The sequence below is a fragment of the Haemaphysalis longicornis genome, unplaced genomic scaffold (assembly GCF_048455015.1).
Source record: "Haemaphysalis longicornis isolate Haplotype H1 unplaced genomic scaffold, Haemaphysalis longicornis Haplotype H1 scaffold_1, whole genome shotgun sequence".
In the NCBI taxonomy this organism is placed as follows: Eukaryota; Metazoa; Arthropoda; class Arachnida; order Ixodida; family Ixodidae; genus Haemaphysalis; species Haemaphysalis longicornis.
The window spans coordinates 239,942,293-239,962,135 of NW_027526203.1; the positions used below are offsets into that span (position 1 = coordinate 239,942,293).

Sequence of the window (19,843 nt, forward strand, 5' to 3'; positions counted from 1 at the left end):
TAAGGCTTGAGGGTAGCCTTTCTTTTCTGCATGAAAAAGAAGATAGGGGAAGGTAACAGGGACGGGGGGGTGGGGGGTAGGGGGTGTTTATGAGCACAAATTGCTGTGAACCTGATTAATTTACTTCCAACTGCTTGAATTGGTGCGTGAGGGAGCTCACAAAAGTGTGTGTGCGTGTTAACGTTAGAGGTGTTTATAGTCATAAGAACTACGGGAAACAAAATCAGTTGAATCATGCAGTTAATAATGTTTGCCATGTTTGGCATAAACAGATGACTGATCATTCAGTGCTGCAGAGATGACTTCTTTGCATTGCTGAACTAAAATTGCAACTCAGTTTGCTGGTGAAATGGGGACGTCTTGAATAGCCTGCTCAACACCTGTCGTTGCCCAGTGGTGGTTTTTGGGAAATTAACAGGGTTTGGGCAGGGTGTGAAACACTTTGTGCAGTATTGTTTCCCTGTGGAACAAAGGGGTAAATTCATGTCAGTGTTCATCTTAATGTATCTAGGAGAGCATTTCTTCAGGGTTGCTCATGAACACATTTCAAGGGTCTGAAGAAGCCCACATACACTAAAAATTGCGTGATGATTTTTTTATATTAAACAGTTTGAAACTGAGATGTAGCTGAAGGGATAAGTTGCGCTCGCTAGTGGCCTTTGCTAAAAGGAAGTGCAGGTATGTGTTTTGAAGCTTTAAAGGGACACTGAAGTGAATTTGTCAAGCTCCGGTTTTTGATTGCACTGCGTAGACTGGCTCAAATTAACACACTTTTCATCGTTTATCCTGTTGATAAGTCGGTAATTATTTTATAAAGCGCGAAAGAAGAAAAACTACCATGCGCGGTCTGCGGCGGCACCAACTAAAGGCTGTGACGACGGGAGGAGATGCACCGTGATTGGACGATGTCCAAGATTAGCCTTCAAACAAGTTTTGGTTTCGGTTCTGTAAAACAACATGCTTGACATCAGACGTTATCGTTGGATGGGAATTCTCGATATCTCAATAATCCCCATACTGCGCTTCTGCCATGTTGTCGGCTGTAAAATGCCAAAGATAAGCCTCCCAGGACGGCTTGGAATCTTAGCGATCACTAGCCAAAGCCTACGGAGTGGATGAATGCCCTCCACATCACCGCAGATGCTCAAATTCCATGCGCTTTTCCCCCATATTTGAGCTTGCCTCACTCATGCCTGTATCATAAAAAGCGTGTTCGCACCACGCTGATTCTGGCCTGTGCCCACTGCCCGCAAGCAGTCGATGGCAACAGCATGCCAACGAGAACTCGCTAGCGCGTCAGTGTCAGTCTGCGCGCGTTCTGTGAACTTGCTCCCGGAGCAGTGCACGTTACGGCTAAAAAATGGTGAACTCGGTATAGAAAAAATTGGCCGAAAACAAAAAAGTCAACTTACAAAAAAAAAAAAAAAAAAAAAAAAAAACTCGGGGATTCGAACTTGCAACTTGCAAAACAAAGAACCTAACGCTCCAGACCACTTGGCCACGGACGAGCGCTGCGGCGGTTGGAAATATAAGGTATAAAATGTATAACCAGTTTACACTTTTATTTAGTTTTAGCATTTGAAGCAGCTTAGGTGACTTCGTGTTGTATATATAGCACTTGTGCAGTAAGCGTCCCCCAAATTTCCACAATATCTCACGTCTAGCAATTGCATTTTTTAGACGAAAAAGCGTTTTCAGATGTGTAATCGTGCTGCTGGCCACTGTGCCTGTTCACAAAAAAGTGCTTCCTGCTCCCTAGTTGTACTAGTTGTACTGCTCCTAGTTCCTGCTCCCTAGTTCAAGTGACCTTAGATTTTCCTACTAGCGTACCAGTCAGCGAAGCGTCGCATGTGCGCTGCTGCTGCGCTTGTGCGGAGCGACCTGGACTGGGAGCTTGATACAGTGTACAAACTAACAAAGTAAAGAAAGGCACATTCTCCCATTCACAAACGTGTCGTGGCTCAGTTTCAACTGAGCGAAAGAATTGCGACGACCCATCAGCGGCCGGCGGACTAAATGCTTGGCTGACTGACTCTGTCGGAAGGTCGGCGAGCCGTGCAGTAGCGCAGTCAAGCCGGTCAAAGTCATCTCCTCCTGACGTCACACGAAAACGCCACAGAAAATGGGCGAGGATGCAGAGAAGAGGACAGCATTTTCGAATTGATTTTTCTACTAAATAAATTCGCGTAAACGCACTCTGAGTGGTCGAAACATGGCCTATGGACTCCGGACTACAATTTGCGCAAGTAATCCCGCAATGTTTACAAATCACTTCAGTGTCCCTTTAATAAAGGCCACGCAGAAGTTTTACACGTAAAAAGTAAGTTAAAGCATGACAGGCCAATTAAAAGTGCTCGTACAAAAGCTTTCGGAGGTGCACACAGCAATTGCATAGTGCATGTATAGTTTGCACGGATTCAACTTTTGTTACGCGTTTTGAGAATACGCGTTTTGTTCGGAGGAATACCTAAATCGTCACCTTGTATAGCAGGGGCCATGTTAATGTCTGCATAGCATTCAAGTGCATGAAAGGGGGCTAATCAAAAGAGCATTCTTGTTTTTGTTGAAAAGTTGGCCTTTTTTTATGTGCACTTCTGACATAACATCATCCCCTGGCTGCAGCGGTTGTTTTTCTGATGGAAACGAAAAACGAGAACTACCACCTGTCGAGATTTCGGAGCATGTCAAAGATCCCCATGGGTGGTCTAAATAATCTGCTACGGCATGCCTCATACTCTAGGTGTAGCGCCTCATACTCGAGAGTCCCACTGCAGCATGCAGTGTTGACTGTTGAGCCTTTGTCCATTTAGTGTTGCAGTACATTTTGGTTTTTGTTAGTCCCATTTGTGAATTTGACACGAACCAACGTGAGCGCTAAGTGGTGCGTACATTGCTACTAGGCAGATCAAAAATGTTTTAACAGCATAGCTGTTTAAGCTTTTAGTTCCACGTTATAGCGTTACCAGAAAAAAAATACCAAGAAAAAAGACCGAGCGCACGTAAGCATGCACCTCGCAAAGAGCTCCCGGTGCCGGCCAGCTCGACCTTCGAGAACACCCTGTTCAGCGTTCGTGGTGTGATCTCGCATGTACTCTTCTACTCGCCAATTCACGTGCGTTCGCGCCTGAAGTGGGGAGTACAGACGTAAGGCCGGTTGTAAGGCTGGTTGCCAGTTCGTAAGGCCGGTTGCCACGGGTTCTAGAGTTTGCTAACGCGGTCCGCTTTGGGAGAGATGTGAAAGCCTGCAGACAAAATGATCTGAGCCTGCCAGTCATGGGGAACTTTCAGCGGCAAGTTCGGCAATCCATGTCCAGTGCAACAGCTGAGTCTGCGACGAAGGGAGTGGGGCCGCCAGCTCTGCTGTTTCTCCAGCCTTGCACCACTAGTGCAAGCTGCGGCAGTTTTTTTTGTTGAAGTATAAATATATGCCTGCAAAATGCTGGAGCATACACATTGAGAGATAATGTACTATTACCTTTTATTATTACATTGCAAGATAATTTTTCGGAGAATGGGGTGGAAGGAGTTAGGTTGGTAGGTACGCGTCATAAAGAAAAGTGCGAATAGTGGACAAGAGAAAAAGTTCAAACAAGGGCTGTATTTGTCTTCTGCCTCTCATCCCATCTTTGAGCCGTTTTTTTTTTTTTTTTTTTTTTGTTGTGAGGACAACTTTTTAATCACTCTCATAGTAGTACATGAGCCTTGGACGCCAAATGCTACACTGCTTTGAAAAGAGCCACAAAAAGCAAAACCAAATGGGAAATTTGGGTCCACGAGTGGTATTCACCAACGGTAACTGTTTTGTTTTATTTCTTTTTGCACGACCAGCTAAGGTTATGTGAGTTGTTCAGTGTGGTTTGTTGCCCATCATTGCCTGCTGTTCATTACACGGGCGCCACTCTGCTGACAGATGAGCATCCGGCTATCTGGAGAAACTAAAATTTACACCGAGAGGCTTGCAGCAGTGCTGTGTCGCTGGTCTCTTTTGCCCTTATTTGCAGGTGTTCACATTCTGATCACCAACCTCATCCCTTTGCTGAACCAGAGCTGTGAGCCACGAGTGGTGAGTAAAATGCATGATTTCGAGATTTATTTTAGCCGTCTGTGAGCTTTAAGAGAAAACTACGAACAGTAACACAAATTCTGTTTTTGCAGCTAAGCATACGGTTAGGCAGATGTTATTTCTGATAAATAATTACTAAAAAATAAGAAATTATTCTTTGAAATCTCTGGTTTTAGGGGTACAAGTTTGTATTAGAAAAATAGAGGCTGTATATGGTTGTCATGTCTGTAAACATCTGACCTTGTGGATTTACTGGCATTTACTACACCTACTGGTTAGAAAATTTAAGAGAGTCGTTCCACAGAGGGGAGCCATATTTCGCGTTAACACACTTTCTCTCATTGGTACCGTCATTGATTATCTACTTATTCTCTTATTGTTGATCAATTGCCTGATTATTCATCTTATTTTTTAGCCGAGTTCAAGACAATACATTATTCCACCATGGCAGCGTGCTGCTGACCTCATTCTTGACACTGGGCCAACTTTTATGATCTTCGTACACCCACAGTGTGAATCTCTACAGTTGGGGCACCTATGCTTATGCATAAAAATTTTTTAAAAATGCTTGCTCGGCTACAAATGGCTACAAACTACTCGGCTACAAACGCCTGCTCGCGTACCTAACCAGGTGTGTATAAGAAACTGTGCGACAGCACTGAAATCGATCAAAGGCATCTGTTAGGCATCCACTATGGTGTAAAATTCCTTCCACTGGAGTGCCAAAGATGATTGGTGTGCATGCATTAAAGTATGTTTGGGGTGTGCTCTTTCAGCATTGAGGCAAGCCTACTCTGTCTCTGCTTTTTTCCTCTTCCTTTCTGATTTGCCCTCACCATCTACCTCACACATTCCTCTTTCAACTCAACTCACAACTAGGGTTCTGCGTTTTCGGGGTTTATTTCTGAGCAAATTTGGAGGGCGTTTTTCGGAGTTTATTTATTTTTGCAAATTCTGAGTTTTTCGGAGCGTCCTTTCAGAGTACACAGAATCCAGAATTTTTTCGGATTATTAGGGTCGTAGAGTATTGATCTTTAAGAAATGCCATGTACAACAATAAAAGAAATCAAACAGCAGAGACATTTTTATTGCAGAGTCAATATTTGCAACATTCGTGGTGACATCCATTTAGAACTTGTAGTATATGCAGGCATATTTTTCAATGTTAGTGTCTGTCACCGCAGCACGCTCCTTCTGACTGACAGGCAAATCCAGTGCGCAACGTGAAAGGGTGGGCCAATCTCGTGCATGCATCCACCAAAACTGTAGCGGCTCCACAGTTTCCTTCACAACCTAGGCCTGATACGCCAGGAACTCTCTTTCTAGCTGGGTAATACATGGCCTCCCTTGACGACATTTGTAAACAAGTGCTTGTAGATCTCGAACATGTGACGTAGTTCTGCCTTCACGTTCGGGTTGACAATCTGCACCCAATACCAAAACGAATCGCTGGTGTATTGCAAGTCGTCTGCAATATTTCGTTGGACGGTCTGGCTCCACTTCTCGGCTACAGCACCGCAGTACTGATAGAAGCTGTTAACAGCGTACAAGCGCTTCTCCTCGTCAGCAATGTCGAGCATGCAGTCGACTTCCCCGCCAAAACTCATCACTGAGGCGTCGGTCCATTGGCTTAACAGTGCCTTCACGCGCACAGCAAGTAGGAAATAGACCTCATGCACCAATGTAGATTCACCTTCTAGTTGCTTGATTATTGAGAGCACTTCGTTTGAGTTTTTTTTTTTAAGAATCTGAGCTTAACAAGCAGATCATGCAGAGAGCTAGGTGTCATCACAAACGCTTTCAGCTTGTCACACTTCTTCCCTTTTGCATCATCACTCTTTAGAAATGCCACAATAGCGCCCAAGTAGTCGAGGATGTCAACAAGAGCTTCGTGAAATGAAAACCATCTAGATGGGCTGACAGTCGATAAGCACATCAGCTCAATGTTTATGCTCGCACAGACGGAACCAAACTTACGGCGAAGTTCTCTGGAGCTCTTCAAAAGGGCAGGGAAATGCACAACAAAGTCACGAGCTCCCTTGAAGCAATCCACCTTCAGTCCCTCCTCAAGTATATTGTTCAGAAGATGGCACGGATCGTTGAAGTGCAGAGCACGAAATTCCGTGTGTGACTGCTGCGTGTCCCTGTGGAGTTTAGGCATGTAGGAAGCAGAATCCGAGCACAGAACACAAACGTCAATGAGGGACTTGGCAAAATTTTGAATAACCTCTTGTATCAGCATTCTGATAGACATGGCATTGCACTGTTGTAGAACTTGCAAATCTGCCTACAAGGTCCGGCGGCCAGGTACCTCGTCGTCGTAGAATGTCACTAACACCGCCACTGCTGGCCTGCCACGGAGCTCTGGCATTTCGTCGATGGTTAGAGATATCGGGCGGTTCTTGACTGCTTCCTTGATTGTCTCGAGGTCATGCTCGCAGACCTCTGGTAGGTATTTTCGTTACATTTGAGTGCTTGATGGCATTGTCCGTGCAGCTGGGCACTTTTCCCGGAACAGGCTGCCAAGCGGTCCATCTGTCTGATGGAGCGAAAGCCCTGCTTGGCAAAGCGCGCGGCAGAACTTGTGCGTAATGTCATCAGCGTCCTTCCTGCGACTCTTGCTTCTTGTCATGCAACCCTCCATCGAGCTTTGGTGAGACGACTGACCTAAGTATAGAACCATATTTTTTCTAATTTAGCAAAGCAGCCTTTTATAGGCATCACATTGAGATGAGCTTTTAACGATACAAATTAATTTGTCCAAAATAAGCACAGTTACATTAAATTCACTCACGTGTCTCGAGACGAGGTTTTTCCAGCTGGATATGCCGATTTGAACCATGGTGCTCCGCGATGCGGAGGGCTCCTTTCTCATTAGCCGTACTAACTTGCACGCGGCAGAACTTGCAGACGACGAGGTCATTGCTGGAAGTTGCTTCAAAATCTGGATATTCTTTGGCGTAATCAGCAGGGAGCTTTCGCTTCCTGCCCATGGCGCGGTTACGCTGGAATGAACTGACCTTTTTACTGTGACGCCCGATTTTGTACGGGACGGTACACTGCGAACGAAAGAAAAGAGGGAAAGTGGAGGAGCACAAGCAAATAAAATAAAAACTAAAAAGTAGAGAAGGACAGTTCAAACACCCGCGTTAAAAAAAGGCACTTTAGGAAGGCAAAAGCTAGTGAGTGGACAAGAATTTCAGTTCTTTCTTTGTCAGTGTTATGGAAGCTGTGCTAACGCATTTGTCTTTCAGTGCAACAATCTGGTAGGCCTCGATGATTTCTCTTGTTAGCTGATCTTCATGTCGGCCTACAATGCTTGTCTTATCAAAATGTAGCCTACATTCACAATCTCTGCAATGTATGCCCAGATGTCTGTTACTCGTCTTTTCTACATTGTTCCTATGCTCTCTGAGTCGATCATTTAAGCAATGACCTGACTGACCAACGTACTGTCTCCCCGCACGGGGCACCTTGAGCAATCTTGGTGACGGTACTGGCGATACCGCGGACCCCGAGCCCCCAAACATACGCTGGATCCAACCGTGGCAATGTGTTTATAGGTGAAGGGTTAGAAACCACGAACGGTGGCCGTCGGAGCCCAGGTCAAGCTCCGGCGGATGGGCTCCCTGTCTGTTCACCAGGCAGGGAGCTCCGGGACCTCTTTGGCTACCAGGGTAAGGTCAAAGAAGAAAGTACCCCAGTCTCCCTGCTTTTCAATGTATCATATGGCATTTTCGAAACCCCCCCCCAGACGTGATCGGCCCCCGAAAAGGGGCCGCACCGAAGTTTCCTTTCCACCCCTACCAACTATCAACGTTCCAAAACATGACAACTATCCCCGTTTTTTGGTCCTCGAATCAATAGACAAATCCAAACCCGTCTCCTCCCAATCTGTATTCCTCGTCTCCAAGTTCCTTGAAGGAATCATTGGCAAATCTTTCGAAGCGAAAAAACTACGAACAGGCGAAGTGTTGGTTGAAGTCAAGACGCAGCAGCAAGCCACAAATCTCCTGACCCAAACCCGCATGGCAGATCTGGACATCACTGTCACACCCCACCGCAGCCTCAACAGCTCGCAGGGGGTGATATCTCAGCCAGATCTGCTAAGTGAAACAGAGGCCGACCTTCTGGAAGGCCTGAAGGATCAGGGCGTAACAGCTGTCAGGAGAATCACCATCCGTCGCGACAATGTAGAAATACCAACAAAGCACGTAGTCTTAACATTCAGCAGTTCAAAACTTCCTGAGCACATCAATGCTGGTTTCATTAGGTGTGGTGTACGTCCGTACATACCTAACCCGCGCCGCTGCTACAAGTGCCAGCGGTTCGGGCACGCTACGACTTGTTGCCGCGGCAAACAGACCTGCGCAAAATGCGCCGCACACGACCACCCCACTGAAAATTGTGACTCCACCACCTTCACCTGCGCAAACTGTCAGGGGCCGCACGCGGCATGGTCCCGCAGCTGTGAGAAGTTTCACCAGGAGAAGAAGATAATTCACGTAAAAGTAACCGAGAACATCTCCTTCCCCGAGGCGCGAAAGAGGTTCGCCTCTTTCCCCCTGGGGAGGTACGCCGACGCAGCTCGCCGGGGGGCGGAGCGGCGTCTTGTTTCGGCGGGGACCCAGTACCGCGAGTCGGACTTGGTCCCGCCCCCGCCCCCCTCTGGGTTGCCTCAGGCAGCCCAACCCGCCTCCGCACCGCTCGCTGAGCCAGCAGCGGCTGTGGTGGCAACCACGTCTCGTGGGGATGCTGCTGCACCCACTGTTTCCTCCTCTCCACCGGCCCGAAGCGCCTGCGAGGGCCCGGAGGAGATGGAGCTGGAGGAAACCGCAGCAGTTCCCACCTCCGCCGCACCGCCTGTGCCACCCGGGGCGCTCCTGACGCCCTCGGCGGTCGCGGCCAAAACGAAGGGCACCGCAAAGGGTGCCCAGTCCAAGTCTAGGGGGCCCAGTCCGCTGGGCACCCCCTTGCCCTCAGATGACGACCTAGACGTCGAGCCGTTCCGGCATGCACCACAGCGGAAGGAACGGGCTCCGGCGTCCAGGTCAGTAGACAAAATGAAAAAGCCCCTTCCAAGAGTACAAGCCCCGAAAGCCAACACGTAAACACACACATACTCCAGTAGATCTAAACTTCAATAATGGGAAGAGAAAATATCATACAATGGAACTGCAGAGGCCTTCTTAAAAATCTTGATGATGTTTATGAGTTACTGCATTCCAATCAGCCAAGTGTCATGTGTGTACAAGAAACACACTTAAATTCCAGACATACAAACTTTTTGAATAGTTACCAGGTATTTAGGAAGGACAGGGTTGGTGGTGGTACATCTTCCGGGGGTGTGGCCATCATTGCCCGAAAGTCCTTGGCGTGTCATTCTATCCTGTTACAGACCGTCCTTGAGGCTGTTGCCATTCGTACCATAATTTTCAATAGGCTAATAACTCTATGCTCAGTTTACATCCCTCCTGATTTCCAGCTCTTGAGCTCGGATTTCGAGGGCCTTATGGATCAGCTACCCACACCTTTCATTCTTTTAGGCGACCTCAACGCACATAACTCTCTTTGGGGCTCTGCTCGCACAGATGCCCGAGGTCGCCTTATCGAAAAATATCTAACATCTTCGGGAGCATGTCTATTCAATACAAACAAGCCTACATACCATAATATAGGACACAATAGTTATTCACACCTCGATTTGGCGATTGGCTCTGCAGTACTCTTTCCATCTCTAGAATGGGACGTTGCCACTAACCCATATGGCAGTGACCACTTCCCAACCACATTAACATACTTAGGTAAAGGCCCGAGCAGTCCATCTTCCCATAACAGGTTCAATGAAGATAGAGCGAACTGGAGTACATTTACAGAAACATCTAAACTACACCACACATCCATTGAACACCTACACGTTGAAGAAGCTACCCAACTCCTCACGGCGCACATCCTCGACGCCGCTGAGAAGTCCATTCCCCACGCCTCTGGTGCTCCGCGCAATCAGAGGAGGCCGTGGTGGAATGAGGACTGTAGGCGGGCGCGAGAGGCCCAGAACAAGGCGTGGGGTATCCTTCGACGGTACCCCACGTCGGGCAACCTTATTTTGTTCAAACGGGCCAAGGCGTTAGGAAAACGTGTGCGCCGTGAGGCAAAACGAGAGAGTTGGCGCACCTTCCTTACATCTATTAACTCGTACACAGACACACACAAAGTCTGGACACGAATACGAAAACTAAAAGGACAACAGACACACAGCCTGCCCCTGGTTAGTACAACAGGGGACACACTGGAAGACCAGGCTAACACACTTGCACAACACTTTCAACACGTTTCCAGCTCTGCACACTACACAAACACTTTCCTGAGACATAAAACCACTTGTGAAAAGAAGTCCTTACATGATAATAACAGGTCAAAATCTGGTTACAACTCTGAATTTACTCTTTATGAGCTGAAGGCTGCCCTGAGCACATGTAAACCTTCAGCTCCAGGCGCAGATCAGATTACATACACAATGATACAACACCTACACCCAGGTACTCTTGAAACACTCCTACACTTATACAACAACATATGGCTTTCGGGGCACATTCCGAAATCTTGGAGGGAGGCTATTGTAGTGGCATTCTTGAAGGAGGGTAAGGACCCGTCTTCTCCCGCCAGTTACCGACCCATCGCCCTCACAAGCTGCCTGTGCAAGCTTCTCGAGAAGATGATTAACAGGAGACTCGTGTACTTCTTAGAATATAATGGTCTTCTCGAGAGCTGCCAGGCCGGCTTCAGGGTGGGGCGATCCACAAACGACCAACTCGTCGCCCTTGAGTCGTATATAAAGGATGCCTTTGTCCACAAACAGTTTTGTGCTACGGTCTTTTTTGATCTCGAGAAAGCCTACGATACCGCTTGGCAATACGGAATACTTTGCGACCTAAAAGCCTTCGGTGTCTCGGGAAATATGTTTAATACACTTCGTAGCTACCTGGTGGAGCGAACCTTTCGTGTGAGAGTTGGCACTGCCCTTTCAAATGTTTTCCTGCAGGAAAACGGCGTGCCTCAAGGCGGCGTTTTGAGCTGCACATTGTTCATTGTCAAGATGAACTCACTTCGAAAGGCGTTGCCACGAACCATTTCCTGTACAATATATGTAGATGATGTGCAAATTTCTTTTAAATCATGCAATATGTCAATCTGCGAACGCCAAGTCCAGCTTGGTGTCAACAAACTAGCAGGCTGGGCAGATCAGAACGGTTTTAAGCTGAACCCAGTCAAGAGCACTTGTGTTGTGTTTTCCAAAAGGCGTGGGATCAGGCCAGATCCAGACATCAAACTGAATGGTGTCTCGATTCCGGTCAAAAAAGAACACAAGTTCCTCGGTATAATTCTTGATGAAAAACTTTCCTTTATTTCTCATATGAAACAACTAAAACAAAAATGTCTTAAAACAATGAATATCCTTAAGGTTCTCTCACACCAATCCTATGGTTCCGATAAAGAACTCCTGCTGCGCTTGTATACTGCTTTGGTTGGGTCTCGTTTGGACTATGGCAGTGTGGTATATGGGTCGGCGAGTAAAACAGCATTGCGAATGCTTGACCCAGTACTACACTTGGGGCTACGGCTTGCGTCGGGTGCTTTTCGCACTAGCCCTGTCGAGAGTCTATATGTTGAATGTAATAAGTGGAGCCTTGAGAACCAGCGAACGTACATGGACTTGCTTTATGCTTTTAAAATTTCATCTCAGAATAACCACCCTTTTTATCCTGTCCTTAACGATACATCCACATCTGTGCTGTTTGTAAATCGCCCGTCCATTACTCCGCCTTTTTCACTTCGAGCGAGAGAGCGAGCCTCGGATCTGAGTGCTTCGTTTTTAGACGTGTACAGGTCATCCTCTTTAAGGGGGCAGACTGGTCTTAGAGCTATATTTTTTATTTACCAACCAATTTTAATGAAACTGCACTGCGTTATAGAGTTTTTTGTGCTGATTTCACATCTCCTATTAGATTTTTTGTAAGCTGATTATATTTTGAGTTAATTATTGATTAATTGCCATTATTTTGGGACACAGTTACAAAATAACCACTCCATGCAGAATGGCAATTACCATGTGGCTAGGCAGACAAATGACTAAAGAATACAACATAGGAAGAAATTTTTTGATTTAGCTATTTTTGGTTGTTTTACAACACAGGGAACTTCGCTTCTCCCGCGCTCTGCCAGAAATGGCTCGCAGGTGGTGCCAATTGAACACAATAATAATTTTCCAAAGTCTCCATTTAAAAAATTTGTTTCCTATATTGTATTCTCCACACATTTTGGTATCAGAAGCAAAAAGAATTAAAGTTGTACCTGCTCTGGGTGCCAAGATACCTGAGGATGAAATGCTAGCTTTGCATTGCAAGAAAAGTGCCGTTTCACCATCGAATTCTGCGCTAACTGAGCTGTACAGTGCACTTTAAAATGCTATTATAATATAATAACAACAAAATATGATGCCTTTTGATGAGGAAATTTACAGGCTGTTAGAAAAATGGCCGTGGAGGCCAAAAATTCCATTTTTGAGAAAACGCTTTTTTTGACCGTTTTTCGGCCCCAAAGACCCAACTGCCCCCTTAAACATTTTACCGCCTTGGCAAGTTCGCCCTGTGTCCTGTGACCTTTCTTTTATAAAGCTTGACAAAAATCGGGTACCGCGAGCTGCAATACTTCAGCACTTTCTTTCTTTGCAGTTCAAATACCCACGTGCTGAATTCTACAGTGACGCTTCTAAAACCTCCACTATGGTGTCGTGCGCTGCTCATGGTCCAAATTTCAATGCAGCCAGAACCATGAGCGTGCACACAACAATTTTTTCATCAGAGGCGTACGGAATTTTACTGATTGTACGACATATCCTTGAAAATCAAATTCCCAATTCTATCATCTACACAGATTCTTTGAGTGTTGTTCGCGCATTATCATCGCATAAACCCCCCAAAAACCACATAATTAATCTTGTATTCAACACTATCATGTCGGTGTATGCGGAGAAGCATCGGCTGCTCCTCTGCTGGGTCCCAGGACACGCTGGGATCGCTGGGAACGAGTTGGCGGACGAGAGGGCCGGTGCTGCTGCACTCAGGAACACTGTCGACATAACAAGCGTACCATATACAGACCTCAAGCCTCACATAAAACAGCACCTGCACAGAACATGGCAAACACACTGGGACGAACAGACAGACAACAAACTACACGTAATAAAGCCACACTTGGGACGGTACACAACTGACTCACACAACAGACACACAGAAGTCGCCTTGGCAAGGCTACGGATAGGGCACACCCATGCGACGCACTCGTATCTGCTGACGGGATCTCCTAGACCCCAGTGCGGCAGGTGCGGAGAGGCCCTATCCGTAGTGCACATACTAATCACATGCAAGGCACTTCACACAACACGACACAAACACTTCAGAGAACTCTACAGACAGCATCTCCCCCTACATCCATCGTTTTTCCTAGGTGATGACGCCATTGTTTCCGTGAAACGTGTGTTTGAGTATTTGTCCGACGTCAAGTTTTTAAACCTCATTTCCTATCACGCATCATGAAATCTGGCCCTATACACCAGCCATGCTCATTGTCGTGTTGTGATTTTACTTTTGTTTTTGCTGATTTTACTTAGTGTTTAAGGTTTCACCCCTATCATCGACTATTGTTTTGGCGCTCTTTGCCCCAGTTGGCCTTGCGCCATAAACATCCAACGATCATCATCACCAACGTACTGTCTGCCACACGATAAAGGAATCGAATATAGGAAACGAATATCGAACACAATCGAATAAGATTGTGAATGTAGGCCACATTTTGATAAGACCAGCATTGTAGGCTGACACGAGGATCAGCTCACAAGAGAAATCATCAAAGCCTACCAGATTGTTTCATTGAAAGAAAAATGCATTAGCACAGCTTCCATAACACTGAGAATGAAAGAACTGAAATTCTTATCTAATCACTAGCTTTTGCCTTCCTAAAGTGCCTTTTTTACGCGGGTGTTTGAACTGTCATCCTCCACTTTTTAGTTTTTAGTTTTTATTGTGTTTGCTTGTGCTCCTCCCCTTTACCTCTTTTCTTTCGTTCGCAGTGTACCATCCCGTATAAAATCGGGCGTCACAGCGAAAATAAACGAGTTGATAGTAGCGCCGTGTCCCGTCCACTTCGTTCGTCCTTGTTCCTTTGCGCTTACTCAAACGTTCAATCTTTAGCGAAATGACGTCAGAGAAGGGCGATTGAAATTCTATGGAAAGAACATATCCGGGAAAAAGACCCGAAGTGGAGTGGCAGGGAAGGTGAGAAGTGTTTGACCTTGGTTCGACTATTGTTGTGGGGAGAGATATCTTGTTTTTCATGATAAGAGTCCAAAGCGACTCCCTTTGTGAAGCTTGGTAACGTAAGTGGAACAAACAAAAGTGGAAACATGAAAATAGAATAGGAAAAGTTGTTCGAGGATGCCAGGGAAAGATAAAGGGTAGTCTGGTTTTCCCAGGCAGCGGTCCCTGAATTCGTAGTTTTTCGGATAAATCCGAATGCGCAAATTTTTAACCGGCGAGTGTTTTTCGGATTTTATCGGATTTATCCGAAAACGCAGAACCCTACTCATAACGTATACTAGCAATGAGGGGATGAGCTTGAGATTGACGCACAATATTCACACACTTCATGTTTCTCACGCCAGGAATGCACATGATGATCGCTCGTTTAATTGCTACTTGGCAGTTGGTCGTCTCTCTCTCGCTTCGAGCTTTCCCGTGTCTGCGTGTGCCAGAACAAAGTGCCAATGCTGTGCCCATCGCCATACTTGTCAACCGGCGGGGCCGACCGCATGCGTGCAGGTGCTGGTGACGTGCGGGAGCCTGCTGACGCAGCGGCTGGAGCCCGTGGACCTTCAGTTTGAGTGCATGTTCCCGTTCAACGGCCTGGCGGCCTTCACACAGACCAAGCGGCACCAGGCCGTGCTGGTGGAGCACTACGCCGAGGCCCACCCAGGCATACACTTCTCCGCCGTGCACCCGGGATGGCTCGAGGCACAAGGTGTGCTGGCTGGGCCTCTATTCTTTTTTTTCTCCCACTCTGGGCCGGCTGCTTGCACCGCAGACTACGGAAATGGCTCCGAGCTTAATTCACAAATTTGGGAGTTGACGACATCAAATATAGCAGATTCTATAGGAAAATGCAAGTCACTCGCATGGGGCTAGTGCTAAATTCAGCAAAGAAAAGAAAGCGCGGGAAATGTGAAAACATACTATTCGGGCTGTATATTGAACCATGGGCGTCGACAGGATTTTGTCTAGAGGGGGGCAAACCCGTTGCACCGCTGTGGGAGGGAAGGGGGGGCAAAAAATTTGTATGCGAAATTCCAACGAAGCTGGTTTCATTTCTTGATTTTTCAATAATGATCAATTCTAAAAATTAAGTTTCAAAATATTTATTAACGCTCATACATCACAAGAAACAGCTGCATTGGGTAACGACAACATTTTATTAAACAGAACTATCGAAGGCACATGTTTTGAAGCAATTGTCTCGCACTGATCAGATAACCATGTAAAATAAATGATGTTTTGAGACAAGATAGCGAATAAATGGTATTTGCTTTGTGAAAACCACTTCTTACCGTCACTAATCCATAAATATAAGCACTGCGTCTATGGGCGGCGTGCGCATTACCAAGTGGTTATCTCTGTGAGTCCGTTTTGCCTCTCCAATTATGTTTGAGATGCAGCTAAAGCATGCCAAGTCTAAACATTCGGTTGTCGGACACCGTTGAACGAAGCCACGTTTTCACCCGCTGACTCACGTTAAAGGGACCCTGCAACACTCTTTGAGCAGTGCAAGTAAACCTGTGCAACGTTTAGATTACACTGCCAGGAATACCTGAGCCAAATATTACACGTGCACGTGAAGCGGTAAGTGCGCAAATCGCCGTGAAAGACGTGGAAAAACCAACCGGGCTCTCTTCAATTCTCCTCATTATGCACTCCTGGCATGGCCTAAACGACGTCATTTTGGCCACGGCTGTCCTATTGGCTGCCACTGGTCAACTTCGCAGCTTATTTCTTGCATTTCCTGTTGTGTACCAGCCTCTTCTATGTCTGAAACTGTACGCATACTTTTGGTTTTTGTTTTTGTTTTGTTTTAAGTGTGCGCGGAGTTTGAGTGACAGACAATACTTTCATTTCAAGAGACCACTCGACAACAAACGTTTATTGCTTCAAAAACGCCCTACCAGCCTGAGCGCTTGCTTGCGAGCAGGCAGCTATCCCTGCTTTTTTGTGGCACCGGATCGGAAATGGACCCCTCCACATTGTGGAGAAAAGGAGAAAACTCCCCGTGCCTGTAATATATCGAATGCCGCCGAAGAGAACGCCGCGAGCCGCCCCCCTCTCCGGGAGAGAGCGCGCAGCTTTTGTCGCGTTGTCCGCGGTCGGAGTAAGAGGGAACGATAGTATGCGCTATTTCTCATCGCGCATAGTTTCGGTGATAGGGAACGGATTTTCATAATTCTTGCAGGAGGAAATCGCTGGGACAATAGACTTTACCCCAAAATACATTCCAAGTAGTTGATGGTAAGTTTTGCAGGGTCCCTTAAGGGGGGACACTGCTCTTAAAACAGCTTCCTTAAATTAAATTATTAAGTAAACTTTGTGAAACTTGTCAGTCTTGCTGCTTTTTGCCCCCTTATTTTAAATATGCCATTATTTTTTGAGTAAGTCAATTAGTTACCAAGATAATTAGCCATTTTGGGGGGAACAATAGACAAAACAGTGTTAGTCATAAAACTGTAATGATTTTATTTTCCAATACTATGAACTCTGGTGAAAGCAATAAGAGAATCGGTTTTTTTGATGCACCGCTTGGAACTAATTTTACGGCTGATTAAACCTTGGTGGTACCAGTGACAAGAAACCATTTTGAATGCCCATTTCAAACACCAAAGTTTAATGAACTGTAAAATTTGTTCCAAGCGGTGCATAACAAAACCGATTCTCTTATTGCTTTCACCAGAGTTCATAGTATTGGAAAACATAAAAATTACAGTTAATTATCTCTAATTATCTAATTATCTCTAATTATCTTGGTAACTAATTGACTTACTCAAAAAATAGTGGCATATTTGGAGTCAGTGGAAAAAAAGTCGCAAAACTGACAAGTTTCACAGAGTTTACTTAAAAATTAAAAGAAATTGTTTTAAGATCCATGTACCCCCTTAAATGAACTCTCTATCGGGACAACATGTCGTCATGGCAAAATAGAATGGCCGTTTCCACAGGCCGACTGATATCGTGATGTATCACTCCACGAATGCCAGGAATCCACTGGGTATTTAGGAAGTCCGTGTTCTTTTACAATGGACACCAAAGTTCAACGTCACAGTCAAGCTTCTTGAAATGGGCAGCATTTCTGAATTGGCTCTCACAGCTTTGTGTTTAAATATTTCTCGTTCCCTCGACGTGTTAAGGTGATGTCATGAAAGTCAAGCAAATGCAGGAGTGTCTTCAAATTTTTCTTCTCGCACTAATAACAGAGTCCAAGTAAGGAATAAAGATGGCACGAGTATTCCTCCGGAGTTTCAGAGTGTTTGGCTGGCCAGTTTTGCAGCGCACTGAGTTCTATCCTGCTGTCTCCGCGGTCTCTGAATGTAGGTCCATAACTTTTATCTTGTGCTCACTAATTGTTTCTGTCAGAAGACGGCACGTGATGCTTCACTTCTAATCTGTCCATTTAAAATGTCTATTTTTTACAAGGTCCACAGAACAGAATAGACTGAGATGGTGCATTCTGCATTTCTCTACTGATGCATTCTTCATATGTGTAACATCTATCTTTAGCTTGGCCAAATCGCCAGTCTCATTTCAAACTGTTCTCGCTCTCTACCCCCCACCCCCCCTGGTGTGAACCCGATGGGCGCCCACCCATTATGCCAGATTAAAACCAAAAATGCCACTTCCGATGAAGCTAACCTGAATATGCTTTACAAACCACTCAATAATTTATCCAATAAGCATGTATATCGTAGGCTAATGGGTAAACTTCATGGGCCATGTTAAAGGCAGGTTTATGCAGAACAAGGACACACGTCCTCAAAGAATAATGGGAAAGAAAACAAGAAATCAGTAATGAATAAGCTTTGATTTGTCTTTTTCCCGAAAAGGTGGGTGTACCCAGTTTTGAACATGAAAGACTGTGGCCAGACTATTGGGTTCAATGGAGTTAACCTGCGAGGCATTATTTGAGGGCGAAGCGATGTGAAGATGGCCGTGCGATGGTGCAGGCAGCTCAGGTAAGGCAATGGTGGTAGAATTATCTTCAGATTTGGTATCATCGACCAGCTCAAAAAGTGTTATCCTCTTTATCAAACTAGCCGTTCCATAAAAATCAGCATTGGGTTTTCCGTTAAAGGAGCATCTAAAGTCCATTTTAGGTTCTAAAGTCCAGCATCTAAAGTCCATGAATGAAAAAACGTGAAAACTTGAACGTGGAAGCGTCAATAGTATACATTCGATTTGTATAGGCGTGGGCAGGAAAGTGTTGATCTTGATGCTTGATTGTTCTTGAACAAATCCAAAAGGGTAAACTTTTAAAAACTTTTAAGACATTTTAAACTGTTGACAATAAGAAACAGGGCTAGTTGGTGTAGCTGGTGCTGCATGTTTATTTAAACTACATGATTGCAAAGAACAGCAAGTAATTACAGGAGACACATGGGAGATCAGGACAACACCATTGACAATACGAGCACTCTGTTAGGTAGTTGCAATATTTCACATGCAATATGTGATCGTGTGATCTGATCACTTGCTATTGTTTGTAACTCTTAAGCACACTTAACCAAACTTCACAATGTTAAATTTATTTTTTGTTTATGGTTCGTGTAATGGTACCCAAGTCTACTTCATACTTCTTACTCACCTACTTGTCATCCCTATGGCTAGGTTAGGTTAACTTATTGCTCATCCAGTAGTGGTGGAGCTGACCATTTAGGGAAGGGGGAGGGGGTTGCTGTATGGGAAGGCAGGTGGCTAAGAGGGGAGCGGAGTGGCCTGTGTTGTAGCCTTGGAAGTGTGATAGTGCAGAGGGTGCTGGGAGAGGGAATTTCTCCCCCCCCCCCCCTCCACTTTGTATTCACCATTGACTTGCTGCTGCGCTTGAATTAGTACCAAATGCACCCCGTGGTTTTTTTCGTGTGTGTGTTTGTTCTGCCCACGCACTATCTGCCAACGTGAATCATTGTTACAAAAAAGAGAAAACGGAGCACCGCTGCTGTGACTCAATAATATGCCGCTGTCAATATTTAGCGTGCCGAACTTGGTGAAGGGCATGTGTTATCCAAATGCTTGAAACGCTCAAAAACAGTGAAAGGTGAGCTGTTCTCATCGAAAGAACAATATGTGGGCTCATCCAAAGAGTTGAAAGGGTTTAACCAGCCTAGACTTGGCTGGCTTGGCATCATGGAAATTTTAGATAATTTTGCCGCCAGTAGAATTTTAATGCAGTAGCAATTGAAGGATGAAATTTGCCTTTTATACCATTATAACTTACAGGAACGCTTGTGCTTCTTTTGCTTTTGTTACCAGTACTCATCCACGTAAGTATTTCCATTGAGACGTTGCTGCAACGTCTGTGCACAGTGCACATGAACTTGTCATTTTAAAATCAAGAATGAGGCTTTGCTGGGATTTTCTGCCAACACCATTGTCTCAGTTATCAGCAGGTTTCAATTTCACAACTTTCAAC

At 45.5% G+C, this 19,843-nt stretch overlaps 1 protein-coding gene across 7 annotated transcripts in view; it reads left to right on the plus strand.

The window, feature by feature from the left end:
• Window positions 1-19,843, plus strand: part of LOC144143056 (dehydrogenase/reductase SDR family member 12-like) — a 37,444-nt gene that overhangs the window by 1,908 nt on the left and 15,693 nt on the right. For all 7 annotated transcript variants that reach the window (XM_077674887.1, XM_077674874.1, XM_077674894.1 and 4 more), the window contains exons 6-7: window positions 4,002-4,063; window positions 14,941-15,139. In XM_077674887.1, the coding sequence (XP_077531013.1) occupies window positions 4,002-4,063; window positions 14,941-15,139 (261 nt within the window). The remainder of the gene's footprint in view (window positions 1-4,001; window positions 4,064-14,940; window positions 15,140-19,843) is intronic.